This window comes from Zophobas morio, unplaced genomic scaffold (genome assembly GCF_036711695.1).
Source record: "Zophobas morio isolate AGI-343-1 ecotype UQ-CSIRO unplaced genomic scaffold, CSIRO_AGI_Zmor_V1 ptg000012l, whole genome shotgun sequence".
Lineage (NCBI taxonomy): Eukaryota > Metazoa > Arthropoda > Insecta > Coleoptera > Tenebrionidae > Zophobas > Zophobas morio.
This window is the reverse complement of record NW_026972117.1, coordinates 22,371,887-22,394,891: the sequence shown is the minus strand read 5'-3', so window position 1 is coordinate 22,394,891 and position 23,005 is coordinate 22,371,887. Positions and strand designations below refer to the sequence as shown.

At 33.2% G+C, this 23,005-nt stretch overlaps 1 protein-coding gene across 1 annotated transcript in view; it reads right to left on the bottom strand.

The window, feature by feature from the left end:
* Positions 1-23,005, bottom strand: part of LOC135128012 (otoferlin-like) — a 238,177-nt gene that overhangs the window by 9,120 nt on the left and 206,052 nt on the right. The window contains exons 11-15 of the mRNA XM_064054794.1: positions 22,511-22,909; positions 14,525-14,715; positions 14,278-14,475; positions 14,108-14,224; positions 13,575-13,727 (exon numbers count right to left, since the gene is read on the bottom strand). Coding sequence (XP_063910864.1) covers positions 13,575-13,727; positions 14,108-14,224; positions 14,278-14,475; positions 14,525-14,715; positions 22,511-22,909 — 1,058 coding nt within the window. The remainder of the gene's footprint in view (positions 1-13,574; positions 13,728-14,107; positions 14,225-14,277; positions 14,476-14,524; positions 14,716-22,510; positions 22,910-23,005) is intronic.

The window sequence follows — 23,005 nt, the reverse complement described above, 5'->3', positions numbered from 1 at the left end:
GTCGAGATGTCACCGTTTCAATAGATCGGCTCAAACCCGCGTACATACTCAGTGACGACACGCCCACGTCAGAGTTTGGCCGCGACACTACGAGGACGACGCCCACAACAGACGAACCAGCGCCCTTCGCAGATCAACCCCACGACGACGACGAGATGCCAGCTTCCACAACGACGAGGACCACGAGGTCAGGAAGACGGGTGCGCTTCCCTGAGCGCCTGCAAAGCGGTTTTTCATAAAAAAAAAAAAAAAAAAAAAAAAAAACACTAACAGGGGGGTACTGTAGGAACAACCGTTCCCACAAAATCAGGTGTTCTACCTGAGGGCATTTGTAATATTTGTATAAATGTAAATATTTCCTATCCTTCGTCTACCTGCCCTACACTTCTTCATACTTTCTCTTTTCGCTTCTGGAACTTTCTAAACCCTTCTTTACCTACTTCCACCTCTTCAAATCCGAGCTTACCTGTGTACCATTTTAAACACCCTTCCGTCTTCTCCCTGGCACCCTCGAACAGTAAACAACGAAATAAAATCTAAAAACCGTACCGTCGCTTTTAAATCACCAACGATACCCACACATAAAAGAATCCGGTGAATACGTATTCAATGCCGTTTCATTTACACCATTGTCGCCAAAGGGCATTTTAAAACCCTAACAAACAAAGACAAATACAAATTGCTCGTTTGTGGAAGGAAAACGACGATCCATCATTGACTTTTCTAAATGATGTAACCCAAAATCCGATATTGAAGAAAGAGTTACACTTCTTGGTTTATCACCTACAATAAAGGCTTACAAGAACTACATAAATGTAGTTGGTGAATGAACTTTGTACATCGGACTTCCCGAGATGTGAAAGTGAAATATTTTGTTTTGATTCACATATTTCATGTGTAGCGGAATTGGGGCAGAATTCTAATTCCGATACAGATGAAACATGTGAACAGAATATTCGAACAAAAGTAATGGCGTAAAGTGCCTTGGAAACGTTGATGCATTTTTTGTGTACGCTAAGCAGAAGAAATATACAGAGGATTAAATTCAATACAAGCTTCAGTAAAAAGGAGCGATAATAAGCGTTGTGGCTGCTGATAGTTCGATTTAACGAGATCCAACTGTATTCTACTTTGAGTTTGTCGCTTGAGTTGAGTTTTTAGTTTTGTACACCATCCAACTAAGGAACTTTTGTAAAAGATCGGATACAACACTTTAACACTTAATATGTCAATACTGTGCCAAAGAATTTTGGCTCTTATATACAGGGTGAGTCACTGCGCGCTCGGTCCTTGAGAGCTCATTAATTATTAGAAATAGAAAATGACGTCAAAGATCAAAGTAGTACAAAGTGTTCTGTTTTAGGGCATAACACACAACCCAGTCTTTTAAGGAAACACCCCATATATTTTTATATATTCTCATTAGCCTTTTCCTAAATTTATAACTATAGCTTATTTTTGAAATTCCGATGCAATTTTGAAATTTTTTTGACAATGTAATCTGTCTTAGAATACTTTGTGGGGGAATAAATGAAGATACGCGTTTTGTTGTAGTATAAATTAAATCAAATTTTAATATATAATATGTTTATAAAAAAATTCAAAAATTTTTTCAAATATCGATTTTTTCAAACAGAAAACCCTGTATTTTATTAGCATAGCATCTTACTCTATTTTGTGTTCTCATTCTTCCAATAAGTGTGTCTCTTGAAATATTAAAAAATCGAAGTATCTATCAATTTTAAATTTAATTTAAATTTGGAAAATACAAAACAAAAAAGAAAGAGTACAAAAAATAGAATACAGAGCGTTTGTTCTATTTGAAAAAACTTAAATATCAAAATTTAAAAATTATAATAGGTTATCAGCCTGTTAATTGTCATCAAAGTTAACATTTAATAAAACTCCACAAACAACCTTTTGGATCATCGTAAGTTATGATTGAGTATAGTGAGTGAGCTTGGACGTAATATCTTTTCTTTAGCGTTCTTAAAAACAATCTTAACAACCTTAATCTCAAACGTGATTTGATATGTCAGAATATCAAATGACAGAACAGTTACTAAAATAAATTACTAACATCCACGTTTACAGTTTAAATTCCATAGATATTTATGAAGATCAACGGCCAATGTTTTTACTTCCCGAGCGTAAGCAAAGGAAGTATTGTAATCGAGTCCGTCGGCCGACTCTCTACTTTTACGTTTTCTCGATCTTTCATGACCCCTAGAAGACGAAGAAATAGGTCTCCCATTTCCGTCTGTCTGTCCGTCTGTCCGTCCGTCTGTCCGCCCGTCCGTCTGTCCGTCTGCCCCCGGATTTTTATTAGACAGATAATCTCCGAAAGTACTCGACCGATTGTTGTGAAATTTTGTACTTATATTAAGAATATCATGTAGATGGTAAAACGCTAACCAAAATTTGTCTAATCATCCCCACCACTAATGCGATGACGTCACTTCAAAATTGTACATGTATGTATGTATGTAACTGTTTATTTCTTTCCCATTCGGGACTTGAAAGAAGTCCGGTTTACATTTTTCCCTTAATATATCTATATATGTACAAATATATATCAATTAAACATATTTTAACTTAAACTAATATTCTTTCTCAAAATGCTTCCTTATTTTCGTTTCTTTTCTAATATCATTTTCATCCATTCCAGACCATCACCTGTTTCGTTCAATAGCTCATTCCTATCTTTCTCGACTTCCCGTAACTCTTCACAATCCTTTAGCCAGTGTTCAATCGTCTCCGGAAATTCCCAACATAATCCGCATCTTCTATCCTCTTCCTCTTTCCAGTAACAGTTTTCTCCTTCTTCATTTCCCACCCTAAATCTGGCTATTGTCTTTCTGTCTTCATTCTTTCTCCCTCTTATTAGATACTCCGGTAATTTTAGACCTCCTATTATTTCTCCATATTTTGGATTATATCTGGACTCTGCTATTTTTTTCCTTTGCTCTTTTCTTTGTAACTCTTCATCTAGATTTAAAATTTCCTTCCTGGGCTCTGCTCCCTCTATCCGTTTTCTCTCTACTTCTTCTGCCGTTAGACCTCTTACTTCGTAAAATTCTCTTCTTTCTTCCGCTGTCTTCTTATAATTTACCCTTATCTCTTCCCACATTTCTTTCATTATTTTGCATTCAACGTTCTGCCTGATCTTCTCTTCAAATTTCATTGCCCTTCGTGCTGCTTCTATTCTTAGTTTTTCTCTCTTCGTTTCCTCTAATACAATGTACTCTGGTGTCTCTTTTTCCAACCCTAACGTCCATTTCAAATACTTTGCCTGTACTCGTTCTAGACTCTCCCTTTCCTTCCATCCCCAGATTTCAGCACCGTACATAATAACACTTTTTATTAAGCTGTCGAAGAGCCATATTCTTCTAACGAAATCGTTCTTCAACCTTCTCTCTGCCAGTCCCCATACCGCCTTCAACAATCTATTTGCCTTCTTTACTGTATTTTCCAAATGTTGGGTTCTTCTTCCATTTCTTTGAAATGTATACCCTAAATATTTAAACGTCGCTACTTCTTCTATCGTCTTTTCTTCCCATTGCCAAACCTCTTTCTTACTTCTCCCTACCGCCTTTCTGAAAACCATCATTTTCGTTTTTTCTACATTCATTTGCAGTTCTCTCCTTCTTACAAATGTTTGTAGGGTTTTCATCATCTCTCTTATTTCTTTACCCGTTTTTGCCAGTAGGACGATATCGTCTGCATACTGTAGTGACCAGATTTTTGTTTTCCCTAAAGTGACCCCTCCCATCTGTGCCTTCCTAAGATTTTCTTCTAATTTTGCTATATACAAGGAAAAGAGCGTTGGACTTAATGGACATCCTTGCCTAACTCCTTTCTTCGTCCAGAAATTCATCGACGTTTCTCCATTAACTCTGATTCTATTTTCTGTCTCTCTGTAGATTTCTCTAATTCTCTCTATTAGTGTTTTACTGATGCCCTTGTCTTTCATTATCTGCCATAGTCTTTCCCTATTAACCATATCAAAAGCCGCTTTCAAATCTACAAAGAGCGCGTATACCTTTCCTCCTTTTTCGTTTAATTCCCTCCTTACTATGTGATCCAGGGTCGCTATGCATTCGATTGTTCCTCTTCCCTTTCTAAATCCCATTTGCACCTCTGGTAGCAGTTGTTTTTCCTCTATATCCCTTTCCAACTTATGTTGTAAAATGGAACTGTAGATCTTGTAAGTTGTATTCAACAACGTAATTCCTCTATAGTTTTCTACTTTTTCTCTGTTTCCTTTCTTGTGCAGGGGACTGATTAACCCCACTCTCCATTCTTCTGGTAACCCTTCTTCTTTCCAGATCTTATCTAACATTTTCGTGAGTCCCTCAACTATATTCTCTGTTGCGTAAATCCAGTGTTCGTTCTGAATGCCGTCTATTCCTGCAGCTTTTCCTTTCTTCATTTTCCCTATTACTCTTATCACCTCTTCCTTCCCTATTTCTTCCCTTTCTTCTATTGTGCCTGTTTCCTGTCTATTTACTTCTGTCTTCTGTTCTTCGTTAGTTTCTGCGCCTTCTAAAATTCTTATAAAATATTCCCGCCATTCTTCTATCTTGATGTTCTTACTTGGTCCCGTTTTTATCTTCCTTTCTTGGTTTATATATTTCCATGCTTCCGCTTCCGTTCTTATATCCTTTAATTTCTGGTCTTCTTCATCCTGTTTCTTTGCTTTCTTCTCTTTTATTAATTTCTTATAGTCCTTAATTTCTTTTCTATATTCCTTTTCATTACCTCTGTTCTTTAGCCATCGTCTCAATTTCCTTCTTACTTCTATTTTCTTCTGCCAGCATTCTTCGTCCCACCATGAAATTCCCCTCTTTTCTATTCCTCCCATTTTGATAACCTTCTTACGAGATGCCTTCCCCATCTCTACTTTTAGTTTTCTGGCCATCTCTTCCACTGTTCCTCCTCCTGTATTGTACTCTCTCAGTTTTCTTCTATATTCTTCAATCGACTTCTCATTCCATTCGTATATCTCTTTTTCTCTTCTGTTCTCTAACTCTTCCTTCTTAGTCTTTTCCACCTGTGTAATTGTTGGTAGGTGATCTGAGTCGCTCCTTATTCCAACCTCCATATCTCTGATGCCATGGTCCGCTATTTCATTACAGATAACATAATCTATAACTGATCTCCCTTGCCCCCCTATATATGTGTATTCACCCTCTTTGTCACCTTCTGTATTCCCATTCAGTATTTTCCATCCCTTTTCCTCTACCAACTCCAACAGTTTCTTTCCTTCTTTGTTCTCTGTTCGGTCTTTTGATTTCCTTTTTCCCTCATCCTTTTCCTTGTCCCACTCCCATTCAGCTCCCTTGTTTCCAATTCTAGCATTGAAATCCCCGCCTACCACCAAGCAATATTTTTCATCTATTTCATAATTTATTTCATCTAAATCTCTACTGGTCTTTTTTACGTTCTGACTGTATACTGTCATTATCCTCCAACTATTGTCCCCTATTTTAATTCTTCTCTCTTGTATTCCTTCAACTGATTTAATTCTCTCTTCCTCTATTTCTTCTACATCTTCCTTAATGCCTGTTATTATTCCACCCTTTGCTCTTCCCCTCTTCTTGCTTCTTTTCGCATGTTCGGATTTCCATCTATATTCTTTTGGCAATTTATTTCTAGTATTTTCCCAGTTTTTTTCTTCTACCCAAGTCTCAACCAAGCCCACCACCTCGAATTTCCTTATTGTACATAGTAAATGGGTTTTCAATTGTATAAAATAACATAGTCCTACACATGTAGTTTACAACTCCGAATCGACTTTTCACCCGAAACGTCCAGATTTTTGGAAAAAAAATCAAAATTATAAAACAACATTTTGAAATTTAATTTTTAATCTGCTAACCAGAATGCTTTGAAATGTTGCAGATGTTTTAAGGCTATAAAGAGCATCATAAATCTTTAGTCAAAAAATATTTGCTTACCCCCTCCAAAAACTTGATGACGTCAGCTCAAAAGTTTGTGAAATAAATTATATCTAAAATGTACAAAATATGATGAGTCTGTACTTGTGATCTATCACTCCATTCATATTTTTTGGATTTGCATATACAGGGTGACTCAAAAAAATTAATGAAGGCGTGAATTTATTTTATCGATTTAATCAGGAATTACAAAACCGAATGCTTTGAAATCTTGGGAATATTTTAATGTTATTATAAGCATGGTAAACTTTTGTTCAAAATGTATTTGTTCATCCCTCCTAAAAAAATTGATGACGTCACCCTTAAATTTTGCTGAATAAATCCTATCTAAAATGCAAAAAATATGATGAGTTTGTACTTGTGATTTATCATTCCATTCATATTTTTTAGATTTTCTTAAGAGGTGGTTCAAAAAAATTAATGAAGTCAATTTATTTTATTGATTAAATTAAAGGCAACACTTATTATTAGTATTACACCCCAACCAACCCAATTTGGTAGACACAAAATTTGTTAAAGGAAAAACTCGGTTGAAACATAAGAGTAGCATCGCTTATTTACATCGACTTTAACATTACAGACCTGCATTTGTTTTATGCGATCACTTGGTTCCGCGAATGTGAAATAGACATGTTTATAATCAACCAATTGTGAATTTCACCGTCAAGAATTAAAATAAAACCCAATGTTTTATATAATAAGCGGAAGTCGAAGCAATAAAACCGATGGTCGTTTTGTTTACAGTTTCTCTGTTTGACTTTCACGTATGCTGTTACGCTTGTCATCTTAAATTAAGAATGTTTATACATAAACGATTTTCAGTTGCCGTATACGCGAGTAAATTGTTTCGTTATTTTATTGATTATAAAAAATCAATATTCAAAACGACCCAATTCATTTTCCCGAAAATTTGGGAATACAATAATTTTATTCTTAGTATTACACTACATCTATCCCAACTGATATACGTGTCCTTGCAAAAATGTTGATGACGTCATCGCAATTTTTTTTAAATTCCCACTACAAAAATGTAATGAGAAAAAAACACAATAGCCATGCAGTCGTCAAGTTTCCGACAGCGAGGGAAGTACTGTCTAAACTCTTTAGACCAATTTTTTTTCATTGTGCGTCGACTATAATAATTATTTTTTTAAACACTCTGTATATGAAGCTTCAATTTTATGTAAACCATAATAAAACCCGTACCTTTATTTATTTCTCGACAAAATATTGTAATATATAGATTTTAAAAATTACCCTACTACGATTTTTTATGAACCCTCCATATTGCTAAAAAATTTCAAGAAAAGTGGAATAATTTGGCAACGTTGCATCGAAACTTTCACAATAAACTGTGATTGTAAAGCTTAAGAAGTCAATCAAAATATGTCAAAATACGTACAATGTTTCATAAAAAAAAAACTAAATTGTGTGTTACTCCTTTAAAATAGAACATTCTGTATAGTTAAAAATAATTTTAGAGTATAGTCCTCAAAGATTAATAAAATAAATAAATAAATAAATATATACTACTAATTATTATTTATTAACAATTTTTCTAAAAAATTATTCGCTCATTGCTACCAAAAATTCCTTCAGACTTCAAAACTTTACTAAATATTTTATTTTGGTTCTTTGCAGGGAAGTTATTTGCTACTAAAAAATTTACTTTGTAAAAAATAAATTATTGCATATAGATCTATTTCATGGTTAAAATGTCAGACACAAGAAACAAAAATATTTGTGACTCGTTTACGTAACATTTTAAGCGTTCCCGGAGAGCATTTTAAGTTTTAACTCGCCTAGTGCCTCGCCAAAAAAACCTTTTATACCATTCTTTAACAATTAGGTTATTAAAACCGGACACAAAAAGAGAAGTGTTATTAATTTGGGGCCTTTGTCTGTCTGTTTGTATGTCTGTCATAAGTTTGATGCCTTTGTGTCTCTGTCTGTATGTTTGTATGTCGCATCGAAGCTCCCAAACGGATGAACCGATTTCAAATAAATTTTTTTTTGTTTGAAAGCTGGTTCAATCGAGATAGTTCTTAGCTATGTTTAATGATAATCACTTCAGCCAATTACAAAATAGGAGACGTGTTTGATTTTAGAAGTCTAGATTGTAGAAGAAGAGTGAGCAAGGAAAATTTTTTATTTGTTAAATTTTAATGAGATTTTTCTTGGTTATGTTTTATACATAATTCACTTGGCACATTTTTAGATAACGTCATCAAATTTTTAGATGGAGAGATAATTAATTTTGTTAGAGATTTATCACGCTGATGATGGCCTTAAAACGCGTGCTAAATTTTAAAATAATTGGCTTAATAGTTACTAAAAGAATCTGTGTAAAGTTTTAACGCACAGTTTTGAACTCTTAAAAAAAAAACAGTAGGCACCTCAAGGTTCTTCTAATCTCTTTCAAAAATCATCAGATGCTCCGACACTCTTTTAAATTCTTTAAAAAATAATAGGGATTTCAAAACATTAAAAAAAGCAAAATTCTGTGTAATTTTTAAATTTGATTTTTACAGTTACTTTTTCAGTGACTGTGATTATTATGATTTTATAAAAATCGATATTTCTTGGAAAAAAACGCTATGAGAAGTTCTTGGAAATATCAGACGACTTGATGCGTGGATTCGCGGATTGGAAAATCGGTCGTCGAGGGAGCTGAGAGGGGGTGTAATGTACCGAAACCAGTCTTACCTAGTTCACGCAGTGGGAAATATGTCTCTTCAACAGTTAATTATTAATTAAAGATAAACACTCTTTTGGATTTTGGTAGATAAAGTATTATGTGAAGTTTAAATTGTTTTTGAAAAATATTCTTTTGGTTTTTGGCGGATAAAATGTGAAGCTAGTGGTAAAAGGGAGTAAGAGGATTTTCTGGAGGTTCCGACAGTGGTGCAGTGTAATACTAATAATAACAGTATTGTATTCCCAAATTTTCGGGAAAATGGAGGGATGCATTCTTGATTTATTCAATAAAACAAAAATTGACTCATTCATTATTTTTTTTGTCACCTGTATAAACAATTAAAAAAACCATGAACGGAATGATGAATCACAAGTGGAGACTCATCATATTTTGCACATAATAGATAGGATTTATTTGAGAAAATTTTGAGAAGACGTTATCCATCATTTTTGAGGAGTGTCCTAAACGGATAGATTTTGAATAATGATTTACTATGCTTCTGATAATCTTAAAACGTTTGCAAGATTTCAAAGCATTCAGTTTTGCAATTTCAAAGTTAAATTATAAAATGTTAATAATTTTGATTTTTTTTACAAAAATTTGATGCCTAGGGTAAAAACTCACACGGATTCATAAACTACAAGTATGTTATTTTATAAAATTTAAATAACATTCGCTATTGTAAAAGTTGGAGATCACATCATCGTTGGTGAGGATAATCAGACAAATTTTGGTTAGCGTTTTACCACCTACATGATCTGCCTAGTATAGATATAAAACAGTCGGTAGTTTATAAGATTATCTGTCTAATAAAAATCGACAGACGCGGACAAACGGCAGACGGCAGACGGACACACGGAAACGAGAGACCTATGTTTTCGTATTCTAGGGGCTCATGAAACGTTGAGAAAACATTAAAGGAGCGAATCGCCAGATGGACTCAATTACAATATTCGGGAAGTAATATGTAAAATCTTTGTAACTTAAAGAACAAAAAATTCTGACCGAATTTATTCTTAACTATTAGAAGGTCAACGTGTTTTTCCAAATTAGGGGCAGTTAATGTTCGAAAAATTCTTATCGTTCAATAAAAAAATTGGTCTAAAGAGTTTAGACAGTACTTCCCTCGCTGTCGGAAACTTGACGACTGCATGCCTATTGTGTTTTTTTTCTCATTACATTTTTGTAGTGGGCATTTAAAAAAAAATTGCGATGACGTCATCAACATTTTTGCAAGGACACGTATATCAGTTGGGATAGATGTAGTGTAATACTAAGAATAAAATTATTGTATTCCCAAATTTTCGGGAAAATGAATTGGGTCGTTTTGAATATTGATTTTTTATAATCAATAAAATAACGAAACAATTTACTCACGTATACGGCAACTAAAAATCGTTTATGTATAAACATTCTTAATTTAAGATGACAAGCGTAACAGCATACGTGAGAGTCAAACAGAGAAACTGTAAACAAAAGGACCATCGGTTTTATTGCTTAGACTTCCGCTTATTATATAAAACATTGGGTTTTATTTTAATTCTTGACGGTGAAATTCACAATTGGTTGATTATAAACATGTCTATTTCACATTCGCGGTATCAAGTGAGCGCATAAAACAAATGCAGGTCTGTAATGTTAAAGTCGATGTAAATAAGCGATGCTACTCTTATGTTTCAACCGAGTTTTTCCTTTAACAAATTTTGTGTCTACCAAATTGGGTTGGTTGGGGTGTAATACTAATAATAAGTGTTGCCTTTAATTTAATCAATAAAATAAATTGACTTCATTAATTTTTTTGAACCACCTCTTAAGAAAATCTAAAAAATATGAATGGAATGATAAATCACAAGTACAAACTCATCATATTTTTTGCATTTTAGATAGGATTTATTCAGCAAAATTTAAGGGTGACGTTATCAATTTTTTTAGGAGGGATGAACAAATACATTTTGAACAAAAGTTTACCATGCTTATAATAACTTTAAAATATTCCCAAGATTTCAAAGCATTCGGTTTTGTAATTCCTGATTAAATCGATAAAATAAATTCACGCCTTCATTAATTTTTTTGAGTCACCCTGCATATGCAAATTCAAAAATATGAATGGAATGATAAATCACAAGTACAGACTCATCATATTTTGTACATTTTAGATACGATTTATTCGGCAAACTTTTGAGCTGACGTCATCAGTTTTTTGTAGAAGATAACCAAATATATTTTGACTAAAAATTTATTATGCTCTTTATAACCTTAAAACATCTGCAAGATTTCAAAGCATTCGGTTTTGTAGTTCCTGATTAAATCTATAAAACAAATTTACGCATTCATTAATTTTTTTGAGTCACCCTGTATATGCAAATCGAAAAAATTTGAATGGAATGATAAATCACAAGAAGAGACTCACCATATTTTGTACATTTTAGATAGGATTTATTCAGCAAAATTTTGTGGTGACGTCATAATTTTTTTAGGGGGGACGACCAAATACATTTTGATCAAAAATTTACTATGCTTATGATAATTTTAAAATATCTTCAAGATTTCGAAGCATTCGGTTTTGTAGTTCCTGAGTAAATCAGTAAACTAAATTTACGCTTTCATTTATTTTCTTGAATCACCCTGTATATGCAAATCCAAAAAATATGAATGGAGTGATAGATCACAAGTACAGACTGATCATATTTTGTACATTTTAGATATGATTTATTCGGCAAATTTTCGAGCTGACGTCATCAAGTTTTTGGAGGGGATAAGCAAATATATTTTGACTAAACATTTATTATGCTCTTTATAACCTTAAAACATCTGCAAGATGTCAGAGCATTCCGTTTTGTAGTTCCTGATTAAATCAATAAAATATATTTACGCATTCATTAATTTTTTTGAGTCACTCTGTATATGCAAATCCAAAAAATATGAATGGAGTGATAAATGACAAGTACAGACTCATCATATTTTGTACATTTTAGATATGATTTATTCGGCAAACTTTCGAGCTGACGTCATCAAGTTTTTGGAGGGAATAAGCAAATATATTTTGACTAAACATTTATTATGCTCTTTATGACCTTAAAACATCTGCAAGATTTCAGAGCATTCGGTTTTGTAGTTCCTGATTAAATCAATAAAATATATTTACGCATTCATTAATTTTTTTGAGTCACCCTGTATATGCAAATCCAAAAATTATGAATGGTATGATAAATTACAAGTACAGACTCATCATATTTTTACAGTTTGGATAGGATTTATTCGGCAAACTTTCGAGCTGACGTCATCAATTTTTTGGAGGGGATAAGCAAATATATTTTGACTAAACATTTATTATGCTCTTTATAACCTTAAAACATCTGCAAGATTTCAAAGCATTCGGTTGTGTAGTTTCTGAGTAAATCAGTAAAATAAATTTACGCATTCATTAATTTTTTTGAGTCACCCTGTTTATGCAAATCCAAAAAATATGAATGGAGTGATAGATCACAAGTACAGACTCATCATATTTTGTACATTTTAGATATGATTTATTCCACAAACTTTTGAGTTGACGTCATCAAGTTTTTGAGGGGATAAGCAAATATTTTTTGACTAAAGATTTATGATGCTCTTTATAGCCTTAAAACATCTGCAACATTTCAAAGCATTCTGGTTAGCAGATTAAAAATTAAATTTCAAAATGTTGTTTTATAATTTTGATTTTTTTTCCAAAAATCTGGACGTTTCGGGTGAAAAGTCGATTCAGAGTTGTAAACTACATGTGTAGGACTATGTTATTTTATACAATTGAAAACCCATTTACTATGTACAATTTTGAAGTGACGTCATCGCATTAGTGGTGGGGATGATTAGACAAATTTTGGTTAGCGTTTTACCATCTACATGATATTCTTAATATAAGTACAAAATTTCACAACAATCGGTCGAGTACTTTCGGAGATTATCTGTCTAATAAAAATCCGGGACGGCAGACGGACAGACGGACAGACGGACGGACAGACGGACGGACAGACGGACAGACGGACAGACGGACAGACGGACAGACAGACGGAAATGGGAGACCTATTTCTTCGTCTTCTAGGGGTCATGAAAGATCGAGAAAACGTAAAAGTTGAGAGTCGGCCGACGGAGTCGATTACAATACTTCCTTTGCTTACGCTCGGGAAGTAAAAAGATAAAATTGGTTTTACAAATGGAAAATAATTCATTCAACTTAATGGATTTGTTCTTTGTTGTTTGATCACTCCTCTGTTTTGCTTTCCTATTGACTTTTCTGTTAATATGTTGTTTCGATAAATAATGTTCAAAACACATTGAATTTTGTTTTTAATTATCGAAAGAATAACACCTTAATATTTTTGTTTCCCAGAGTTTTTAAATGAAATGTTACATAACCGGTGGAAGTATGTATGTATATACTTCTTCGTTTATTAAAAATATTTCTTTTTTAAAAATATTTGACACAGAAATATTCTTGTGAGAAGTTTTCGCTAGACACCCTGTATTGACGTACTATGGCTTAAAATGACGTGGAGGTAGCAGTGTATAATGTGGATTATATGCCCAACGAGAATATAAAGGGAATACGTGAACCGAAAAAGCGGAGATAGCGATAAACTCAAAAAAGACAAAGAGAGAAAAATGTCAAATTAACAACAGGCAGCGATCCTAAAAATTTGTATTCCTAAAAGTTAGTTTTCTTTCTATTATTACGTACCATTGCATCATGGTCTTTGTATACCCAGAGAATTTTAATCGTGTATCGCATTGTTGGGCACAAAATTGATCAAAAGCTTTATTAATGTCACTAAACTCGTTCAGCTAATTTTACACTAATTACCGGTGTCACTGGCTTTAGTGTAATTAGTATTCATCTCCAAAAATTCTAAAAGGGAACGTCAAGTTTAATTACTCACCTTGAGAAACATCGTCTGCACCTTCCCACAATCTCTTCCACTCTCTTCGTCAACGATTGAATAAATAATATCCCTTGCCGAGATCCTTTGATAGGCTTGTCGTTTACCTCCGCTGATAATCCACAAGAATACATCCGGAAGGGCATGTTGGGGCTACAAAAATAGTTATTTGCGTAAGTAGGCAACAAAGCAGCAGATCTTGAACATAAAAATTGTCTCTTTAATTAAGTATTTAGAATTAGACTTAAAACATACAATATACATTCGAATGAATTATCGCTAAAAGAAAAGAACGTACGTAGGATTCCGGACTGTCTTAAAAAAAAATTATGAGGTAATTCTGGAAAAATATTTTAGACACCACAGCGTCTCTGCTAAATTAAAAAGCTAAGTTTTTGACTTTGTGGCGCACAAGTTATAACTGTATTATTTATTGAAGTGCTATTTCACTCCTTAAACAGCTATGTCAGTAAAACGGAAATGTTGCTGTCAGTCGATAAAAAATATTGAACGAAACGATTGATTTCACTTACATCTTCCGTTAAAAATTTCAGTTTCGTCAAGTAAGTTTGCGCTGTTTTATACCGTTCTCTGAACGAGCTTTTCGTTACCAAAGCACGGAGATTTCTCGCAGCGTTACCTATATTTTCCTGAAACAATACACCCGAGTGAATTTTTCATTTCCTTCATTTCCTCCACTTACAATTTCCCTTTGACAAAGTTTGAGGTGCTCTTTGTCCAACTTCGTCTTTCCTGTTCCCGGTCCTGTCATCGACGCTTGAGATATGGTCACATATTTTGTACAACCTATCGATAAATCCTCCAATACCTGTTTCAGGCGTGTTTCCGTTTCAGGATCGTCCGAGTCCATTGACGAGTTCACTTCCGAAAGCCCGTCTTCCTGTTATTTAATATTAATACAATTTGCTGACTGTTGTCAATATACTTACGAGTTTTTCAACAAGTTTTGAAATTATGTTGGAGTTGTACATGCGTCTTCTGTAGTCTGGCCATACGGACCTAATGTGCATGCAAGGTTTGTTGTCCCAGTACGGTAAAAAGTAGTATATTTTATCGTGGGTCATGGGTTTTGCTGGGGTCGTGGTGCTCTGCCATGAACCGCTGTCTGTCGTAACAGTTTCTGAAAGTTACGAATGTTTCACTGTTGAAATAATAACGGCGTTTATTTAAAATTGAATAAGTTTAACTTTTATTATCTTTTCATTGACTTTGGGGCGCTGCTGTTAATCACTCAGAACTCAGAGTTAGAACTTTGTTTGAGATTAAATTATTTCGCTTCGTTGCTTGAAATGGAGAGAATTTTTACAAACATTCCAGCAACTTAACGAAAGGAAAAATATGCAGAGTTGCATAGAGACCGTTTCTCAACTACTCGATCAAACTATTTTAAAACCACAACCTTTATAGAAAATATATAAGACAAAATTATAACTGAAACATTTATAACTTAATTCTAGAAATCAAGGTGGGAATATAATTTTTTGTTGGGTTATAATCAATTTACATGTGACTATTGTTGACTTTTAGAAAACGTCCTTTATTTTTTGATCGTGTAAAACCTATGATAAAAATTGTTGATTATTTTATTTAAATTACGTTCTGAAACAAAATAGCACAATACATTTTTGTGTAATGAAATTAGCAAAGTGAACAAAGTTGGAGGAATAATTTTAATCAAGTTACGTGTCAGGACTAAATTGAGCTTACTAGTTAACTCATACGTATAATGTTCTGAACTATATAATATTTGCTTAAATTATGAGTTCAAAAAGGTAATAAAAATATTTGCTGCTCGTCTGTAGCAAACAGAAAATATTTCTATTTCCATTAAAGGTCGTACGAAACGAACTCAAGTTAACATGGCAATATCAAGAATTGAAAATAGGAATCATATCAGTCCATTACGTCTGTAGCGTTATTCATTGTGTTGGGAATTGAGTTTAACTTCAGTCAGTTTTAAGTCAGAATCGAATATATTCGTCGATTTTAGAAGGTATTGAGAATGATTTGGAAAATGTAGATACAGATACCGAACAAATAAATCAACCAGCAGAAATTTACAGCTTGTTCGATTTATGTGTATTTTGTTAATTAGCGCTTGTACGATTTGATTTGTCTTGATAATTATAATTAAGAATTGAAAATATCTTAATATTTATTTAGATTTCATAGGATATTTCATTGTTCCATGTTATGTCTCTTCTAACTTTTTTTTGTTATCTATCTACTCAAATTAGGGACAATTCCGTAACATATTTTATAAAGAATTGTGTGTTGTTATTTAGTAAGATTAAAAAATACTGTTTTAGGTAGGATTTGTTCGGCAAAAATTTGCCAGTTTCAAACTTAAAATTAAATTACAACGTGTGTTATACAATGTTGAGATTTGTATGTTTAGGGTAAAAATGAACACAGATTCATAAACCACAATGACAGGACGTTATTTTATGAAAATTAAATAAAATTTACTATGCAAATTTTGAAATCATGTCATCACATTGTAGGTGGGGATGACCAGACAAATTTTAGTTCGCGTTTTCTTAATATACATGTATAGAATTTGACGACAGTCGATCCGGTAGTTTCGGAGATTAGCTGTTCAATAAATATCGACACAGACGACAGATAGACAACTTAATTTTCATAATCTTGGAATCATGAAACGTCGAGAAAACATGAAAGTAGCTTATTATCGAGAAGTAGAAAGGCCAAAAGAAAATCATTTTACAACAAATGAAGTTTAGGTGACAACTTTTCAAATCACTTACAAAAAAGTTTGAGATTACAACAAAATATTTTACGCATAAAAGGAAGCAAATATCTCTCCACAAAATAACAAGGTTCGTTTAGTTATAGCGTTAATTCTTCCTTCTGTGTTTATTCTTAAAAAATTACAATTTAATTGTTGCCAAATCAAAATAAAAAAGTCGATGTAATGAGTTTTTTCATAGAATTGATTCGGCTTTTATTTTTTGAGCGTAGGGTGAGGAAATAATGGAATAGGATTCATTCGGCGAATGGTTTCTTTCATGTTTTTTCAACGCTTCATGGCCTCTAGAGTACAAAAAATAGATCTCCATTTCCGTCTGTCTATCTCCTGTCTGTGTCGATTTTTATTAGACAGAATTCCCAGAAACTACTGGATCGATTGTTTTGTCAAATTTTAAATGTGATTCAAGAGTATCACGTTTCACGTAACTGATGGATAAAATGCCTCGTGTTAAAAGATAAATCCGCAGAGTTCAGGTTCAACAAGCGTAGGACTTGTGCTTTGTTGTCCGTGTGGGGTCGAATTCCATTTTAATCGAATTTTTTTTTGCACTACGTATTTTACTTATAGAGGTTATCATAAAATAAACAAAATTTTGCAAATTCCAGTTTTATAATTTTTCGAGAAACTTGATTTGTTCGGCTGTATTTAGGGAACGAAGGAACTTTACACCAATTTTTCTTATTTCATGAAAAAACAATGGTATGATTTCGTGTATTTTTCTGAAAAATTGTTTTATTTCATACAACTTACTACTTAAAGATCTTTTAAATTGTATAGGTGTGATTCCTTTGAAATAACGTTTTTACTTTCTGAGCGTAAGCGATTCTCTACTTTTGCGTTTTGTCGACCTTTCATGACCCCTAGAGTACGAAGAAATAGGTCTCCGATTTCCGTCTGTCTGTCCATCTGCCTGTCCGCCTGTCTGCTTGACTGTCTGTTTGTCCGTCTTCTATTTGCCGTCCCGGATTTTTATTAGACAGATAATCTCCGAAAGTTCTGGACCGATTATTGTCAAATTTTGTATTTATATTAGGAATAGTAAATTGGTTTTAAATTGTATGAAATAAGATAGTCCTACACATGTAGCTTATGACTCCGTATTGAGTTTTTACCCGAAACGTCCAGATTTTTGAGGAAAAAAAAATTAAAATTATGAAACATTTTGCAATTTAATTTGGAATCTGCAAACCGAATGCTTTGAAATCTTGCAGATGGTTTACAGTTATAATAAGCATGATAAATTTTTAACCAAAATATATTTACTTATCTCCTCCAAAAAATTGATGACGTCAGCTCAAAAGTTTGCCGAATAAATCCCACCTAAAATGTACAAAATCTGATGAGTTTGTACTTGTGATTCATCATTCCATTCATATTTTTTGGATTTGCAGATACAGGATGACTAAAAAATATTAATAAATGCGTGTATTTATTTTATTGATTTAATCAGGAACTACAAAACTGAATGTTTTGAAATCTTGGACATGCTTTAAATTTATCATAAGCATGGTAAATTTTTGGTCAAAATGTATTTGCTCATCTTAAATGCGTTAAAGAATGATGAGTTTATACCAACTTGTGATTTGCACTGCATTAATATTTTTTAGATTTGCTTATACGGGGTGTCTGAAAAAAATTAATGACTACATAATTCAATTAATTTTAATGATCAAATCAAGAATTGCAAAACTGAACACATACTTTGAAATCTTGCAGACGTTTTAACGTCATTGTAAGCATGGTAAATTGTTAATCAAAATAAATCTGTTTATTTCCCCTAAAAAATTTTGCCGAATAAATTCTATCCAAAATGTGCAAAATATGAAGAGTTTTTACTTGTGATTCATCATAGCATTGAAATTTTTTTTCGATCAAATCAAGAACGAGTCACTCCATTTTCCCGAAAATGTGAAAATACAAACGTCTTTATTTAATAAGAATTAATAATAATAATAGTTTATTTACGGGAAGCCCCATGACATTACAGAAAAACAAAAATATAAGAATAATAAAAAATAACTAAACTAAACTAACTTAATAAATACACTTACACAGCGTGTGTTTTAATTTAACAGAAAAACGATGTAAGTAATGGTAAAAATCAATATTGTATATCCCGCAATAAAAGTATTTTTGAAAAATATGCCGAAAGGTAAATGTGTTAATAAAGAGATTAAATAATACACCCACAATGAGCTCCTTAAGGGACATCTGATTTCACAGAAATGGTGTTTGAAGGCGAGCTTCCAGTTCTCACAACCTGAGACCTATTATAATAACGATATTCAGAACATTTTGGCTTACTAGTTAATTGTTTTGATCCTCTGTTTTGAGGAGACGAACTCATTCAAATCAAACTAATTTCTACGTGACATTCTTCCGATGTATAAACATGAATACTTTCAAGTTGTTTTTCTTATCGAGGATAACTTAAGGACGTACAGTAATGGAGTTCATTGGGCAATTTTGTACTTTCAAATTTTCTCAATATTTCATAAGGCCGCAGCTAGGGGGAGGCTAGGGGATGCTGCCATAGATCTAGAGACGTTATAATTAACCAAATGTGAAATACAATATGGAAAGTTAAAATAAAATGCAATGTTTTATTTAATAAATGGAAGTCAGAGCAATAAAAATGTCTGGACCATCGGCATTGTCATCCACTTACTGCAATTCGTAGAAACCATGTTTTAGTTTAGTTTGTGTTTCACCGTCGCGTCTACAGGTTGATACGTGTTATGGCTATTTGTTTCAAATTACAAGTACTATACAGGGTGTTCATTTTGTCTGTTCACGCCTGACAGTTTTTGCATAGACAACATATTATACACCCCAGAGACTCAATTTAATTTTATGGCAATCACAGAAAAAAAAATGACACAGATATCAATGCCAAATAATGACAAAATTGAAAAAATTAAGACTCAATTTATTTTAAACTGCCCCGCTACAAAAATGTAATGCGAAAAAAACATAATAGGCATGCAGTGGTCACGTTTCTGACAGCGAGGGAAGTACTGTCTAAACTCTTTAAACCAATTTTTTAATATTGCATTAAATAAAGAACATTCATGTATTAAAAATAAAAAAAAATTGTTGTAAAATTTCTATTACATTCTGCAATGTTCTGATAAAATATGTACACTAAAATTTTCTGATGATATTAAAAAAGTTGTATACTGCCGTTCCAGTCTTAAGATAAAGATCTAATGTTTGTAGGAAACTATAAACAATTTGGCTTTACAGAACCATAAAAAATCGGTAACATTACAACTAAATTTTAACCGAAAAAAGTAGGTCGAAAATTATTTCGACTTAGCTTTTCACGCCTTTTGAAAAATGATAAAATTTAATTAAATTGTGAGAATTTTGCTCTGTGATACGCAGTCCATGGGCCGCGGGAGCACAATCCGCACGACTGAGGACAATACGAAATAAATATAGTTAAAGTAGATACTGGACGGGAAAAATGTATTTTCAGTACATTCTTGCTTAACTTCGACTGTTTATGTTTATACTTCGAAATTATACTTCGAAAGAATTCGACCATTAGCACGTTCAGAGAGCAAGCATCAGCAACGACATTTGAGTTAAAACAAAATTAAATTCAATTCAACACAGGGGAGAAGAGTAAGTAATTAATTAAGCACAGTCGCTTTTTCTCTAATAAAACTGGATGTTTAGAGTAGACGCTCATAAATTTGAAGAATATTTATTCGGCAAAACTGTAAGATGACGTCATCATTTTTTGGTGACGCCATGAACAAAACATTTTGATTAACTATTTACCATGCTTTCGTTTGCAATATTTCAGAAGCATTCGGTTTTGCAGTTTCAATGTCAAATTTATAATCTTTTCATAAAAATCTGGATGTGTGGAATAAAATCACCGATTCATAATTCACATTTGTAGGAGTATGTTATTCTATCAAATTTAAAAAACATTTATTTATTCAGCAAAATTGTAAAATGGGGTCATCATTTTAAGAAAAAAAAAAAAAATGATTAACGATTTACCATGCTTACGATAGTTTTGCAGTTTCAATTTGTAAAATGTTATACAATATTTAAGCTAAACACTCCACAAGTATTCATAAACTACAAGTTCAGGAGTATCTATTTTATAAAATTAATTGTTGGCGGGGGGGATTAGACAAATTTTGGGCAACGTTTCACCATCCACACGATATTACATACTTACACATAAAATTTGACAACGTGGTCCAGTAGTTTCGGCTACTATATGTCTAAATAAAAATTAGCATAGATAGATGACGGACAGACGGAAACGCGAGAACTATTTTTTCGTACTATAGGGGGGCATGCAACGTTGAGATAACATGAAAGTAGCTCTTCGTCAACATACTTCACAATGTTTTCCAAATGTCAAGACCAATTTGATGACTTTTTCAATTGAACACGCGATATATCAATATCAGCGACAATCAACTAAATTTGTGAACATATCATATCGGAGTTTTAAACTTGTAGGAGAATAAAAAGAAAAACAGTGAATCAAACCTAAAAAATCGGCGGGTAGTGCCTATATAAAAGCTTTATCGTTAAATTCAAACAATAACATCGTGCTTAGTGGAGATATTGGTTGTTATTTTGACTGGATTTATAATATGTGCTTGTAATTCAGGGAACTGTTCAAAATTGAATAATTATTATCAGACTTCGGCAGCGCGGAAGTGATGATCATTGCAGTCGTGGCCTACAACTTCGGGAATTCTTAATAATAATTACTACTTTTTCTAGATTTTCCTCAGTTATACGAGTTCTCCTAGATGTTACAATGCTTTAAAAATCACAAATGACTGTTCAACATCACAATTTTTGTGATGATCTTGATCAGATACACCCTGAACTACATCAAACGCCACTGAGGTTGAGACTGTACAGTCGCCCAGCCAAATTTATCGCCTGACGTCGCGCCGTCGTTTTTAATATTTGTCTGATTGATTCCTCATCACTTCGGCTGTGCCTAACTCAGATAATAAGTAATACAAATGACATGTTGATAAGCGATATTTACATCACACATTCAATTATTCAGTCTTCATTGTGGAAGGAAATAAGCAAAAAAAATATAATTATAAAAATGCCGACAAGTTTTATTAGCGATAATGAATAACAATGAAATAATCATTTCTGTATTAGTAATGTGCTTGTAACAGAACAGAAAATGAGTACGTAGAATTTTCTTAATGTCTGCTGAAGTGAAAACAGTATCGGTAAATCCCACGCTTAACGTGTTTGGTGAATCCAGAATAAACTTTCCTGGAAAGCAGATTTTCAAGATTAAAGGGTAAGTTTGTAAGTATTAGTTTAGGGATGTGAGAAACCGACTCGGAAAATCCGAAACACCTGAGGCTTTAGCAATCGCACCAATTATTATCAACAACAACTAACTTTTTCCCAAACTACATAATGTACATAATCTAGAACAATACGAGTTTTAAAGAAAACTCTAAATTAGGCTTTATACAACGGTCCTATACACCACTTTTCACTTATCTGTAAATTTTTTTACACAGAACTTTCTTCGTTTCCTAATCACTGAAACTACAACATGCATTTCAAGGCAGTTCCAGTAAGTGTGTCTTATCGATTTTCTGAAATGGTGAAAAATTTATAGAATATTTATTGTTAAAATTTGTTGGCACAGCTTCAAGTTGTGTTAGAACAATTGGTGTACATAAAAGTACAGAGTACATCTGACTGAGATGTTCTTAAGAAAATATATTGCGATGACGTGATGTGAAATTATTCTTTCCATTATTTTTAAAATTTGATTGCAATTTCAAAGTAGTTGGTTTTCCATCGTAAGCAAACAGTGGGTAGACGACAATGGTAAACCTTCATTTTTGTATTTTACGAGCTGTGAAACATCCAAGAACCTTAAAACTGAATATTCTCTTACGAATAAAATATCTATATTCACGCACGTACTATTTTCATACCTCAACTCTCTCTATAAAATAATTGTCTTGGATAAAAATTTTCAAAAGAAAACGACATACACATATGGTACATTAACTCCATTCTTGTCTGTATAAGGTTGCACAATATCCCCCAGACACCCTTAATGACATTCACTTTTCTAGAAAATTTAATATCACCCTACGTAATCACTTACCCAATTCGTCGCTATCCGAATCATAATGCTCCCTCGCGGATTCATTGTGTCCATCAATGGCATTACCCGCATTCCCAATACTAATTTCGAAATAAACCGGCTTATCGCCTAATTTTTTATCAATCATGGATGCATCGAGTATTGTAGCAAACAAGAAGAACTCTTCATTTTTGGCATACGACGCCTCGTTGACGGGAATGGTGGCTTCTATTTCCACAGCAGAGGGTGCTAAGTCGATGCTGTCTGTGATTTCCGTGCGGATAGCCACCAGAAGACGAGCTCTGTATGAAACTCCCTCACCCAAACCTGTATTCAGGCTGGAGTGTTCGTCGATTAGGCTGTAATCCCTCGTGGAGCCGTAAAGATGTATGAAGGATGGTCCAAAGGTCGGCAGGAAGCCTGCAAATCAGCGGAATTAACGGCGAAGATCGAGGGAAGGAAAGACTAGAATGCACAACGGTGGGTTGTTGATCATTAGTAATTCAGTGGGAAGTT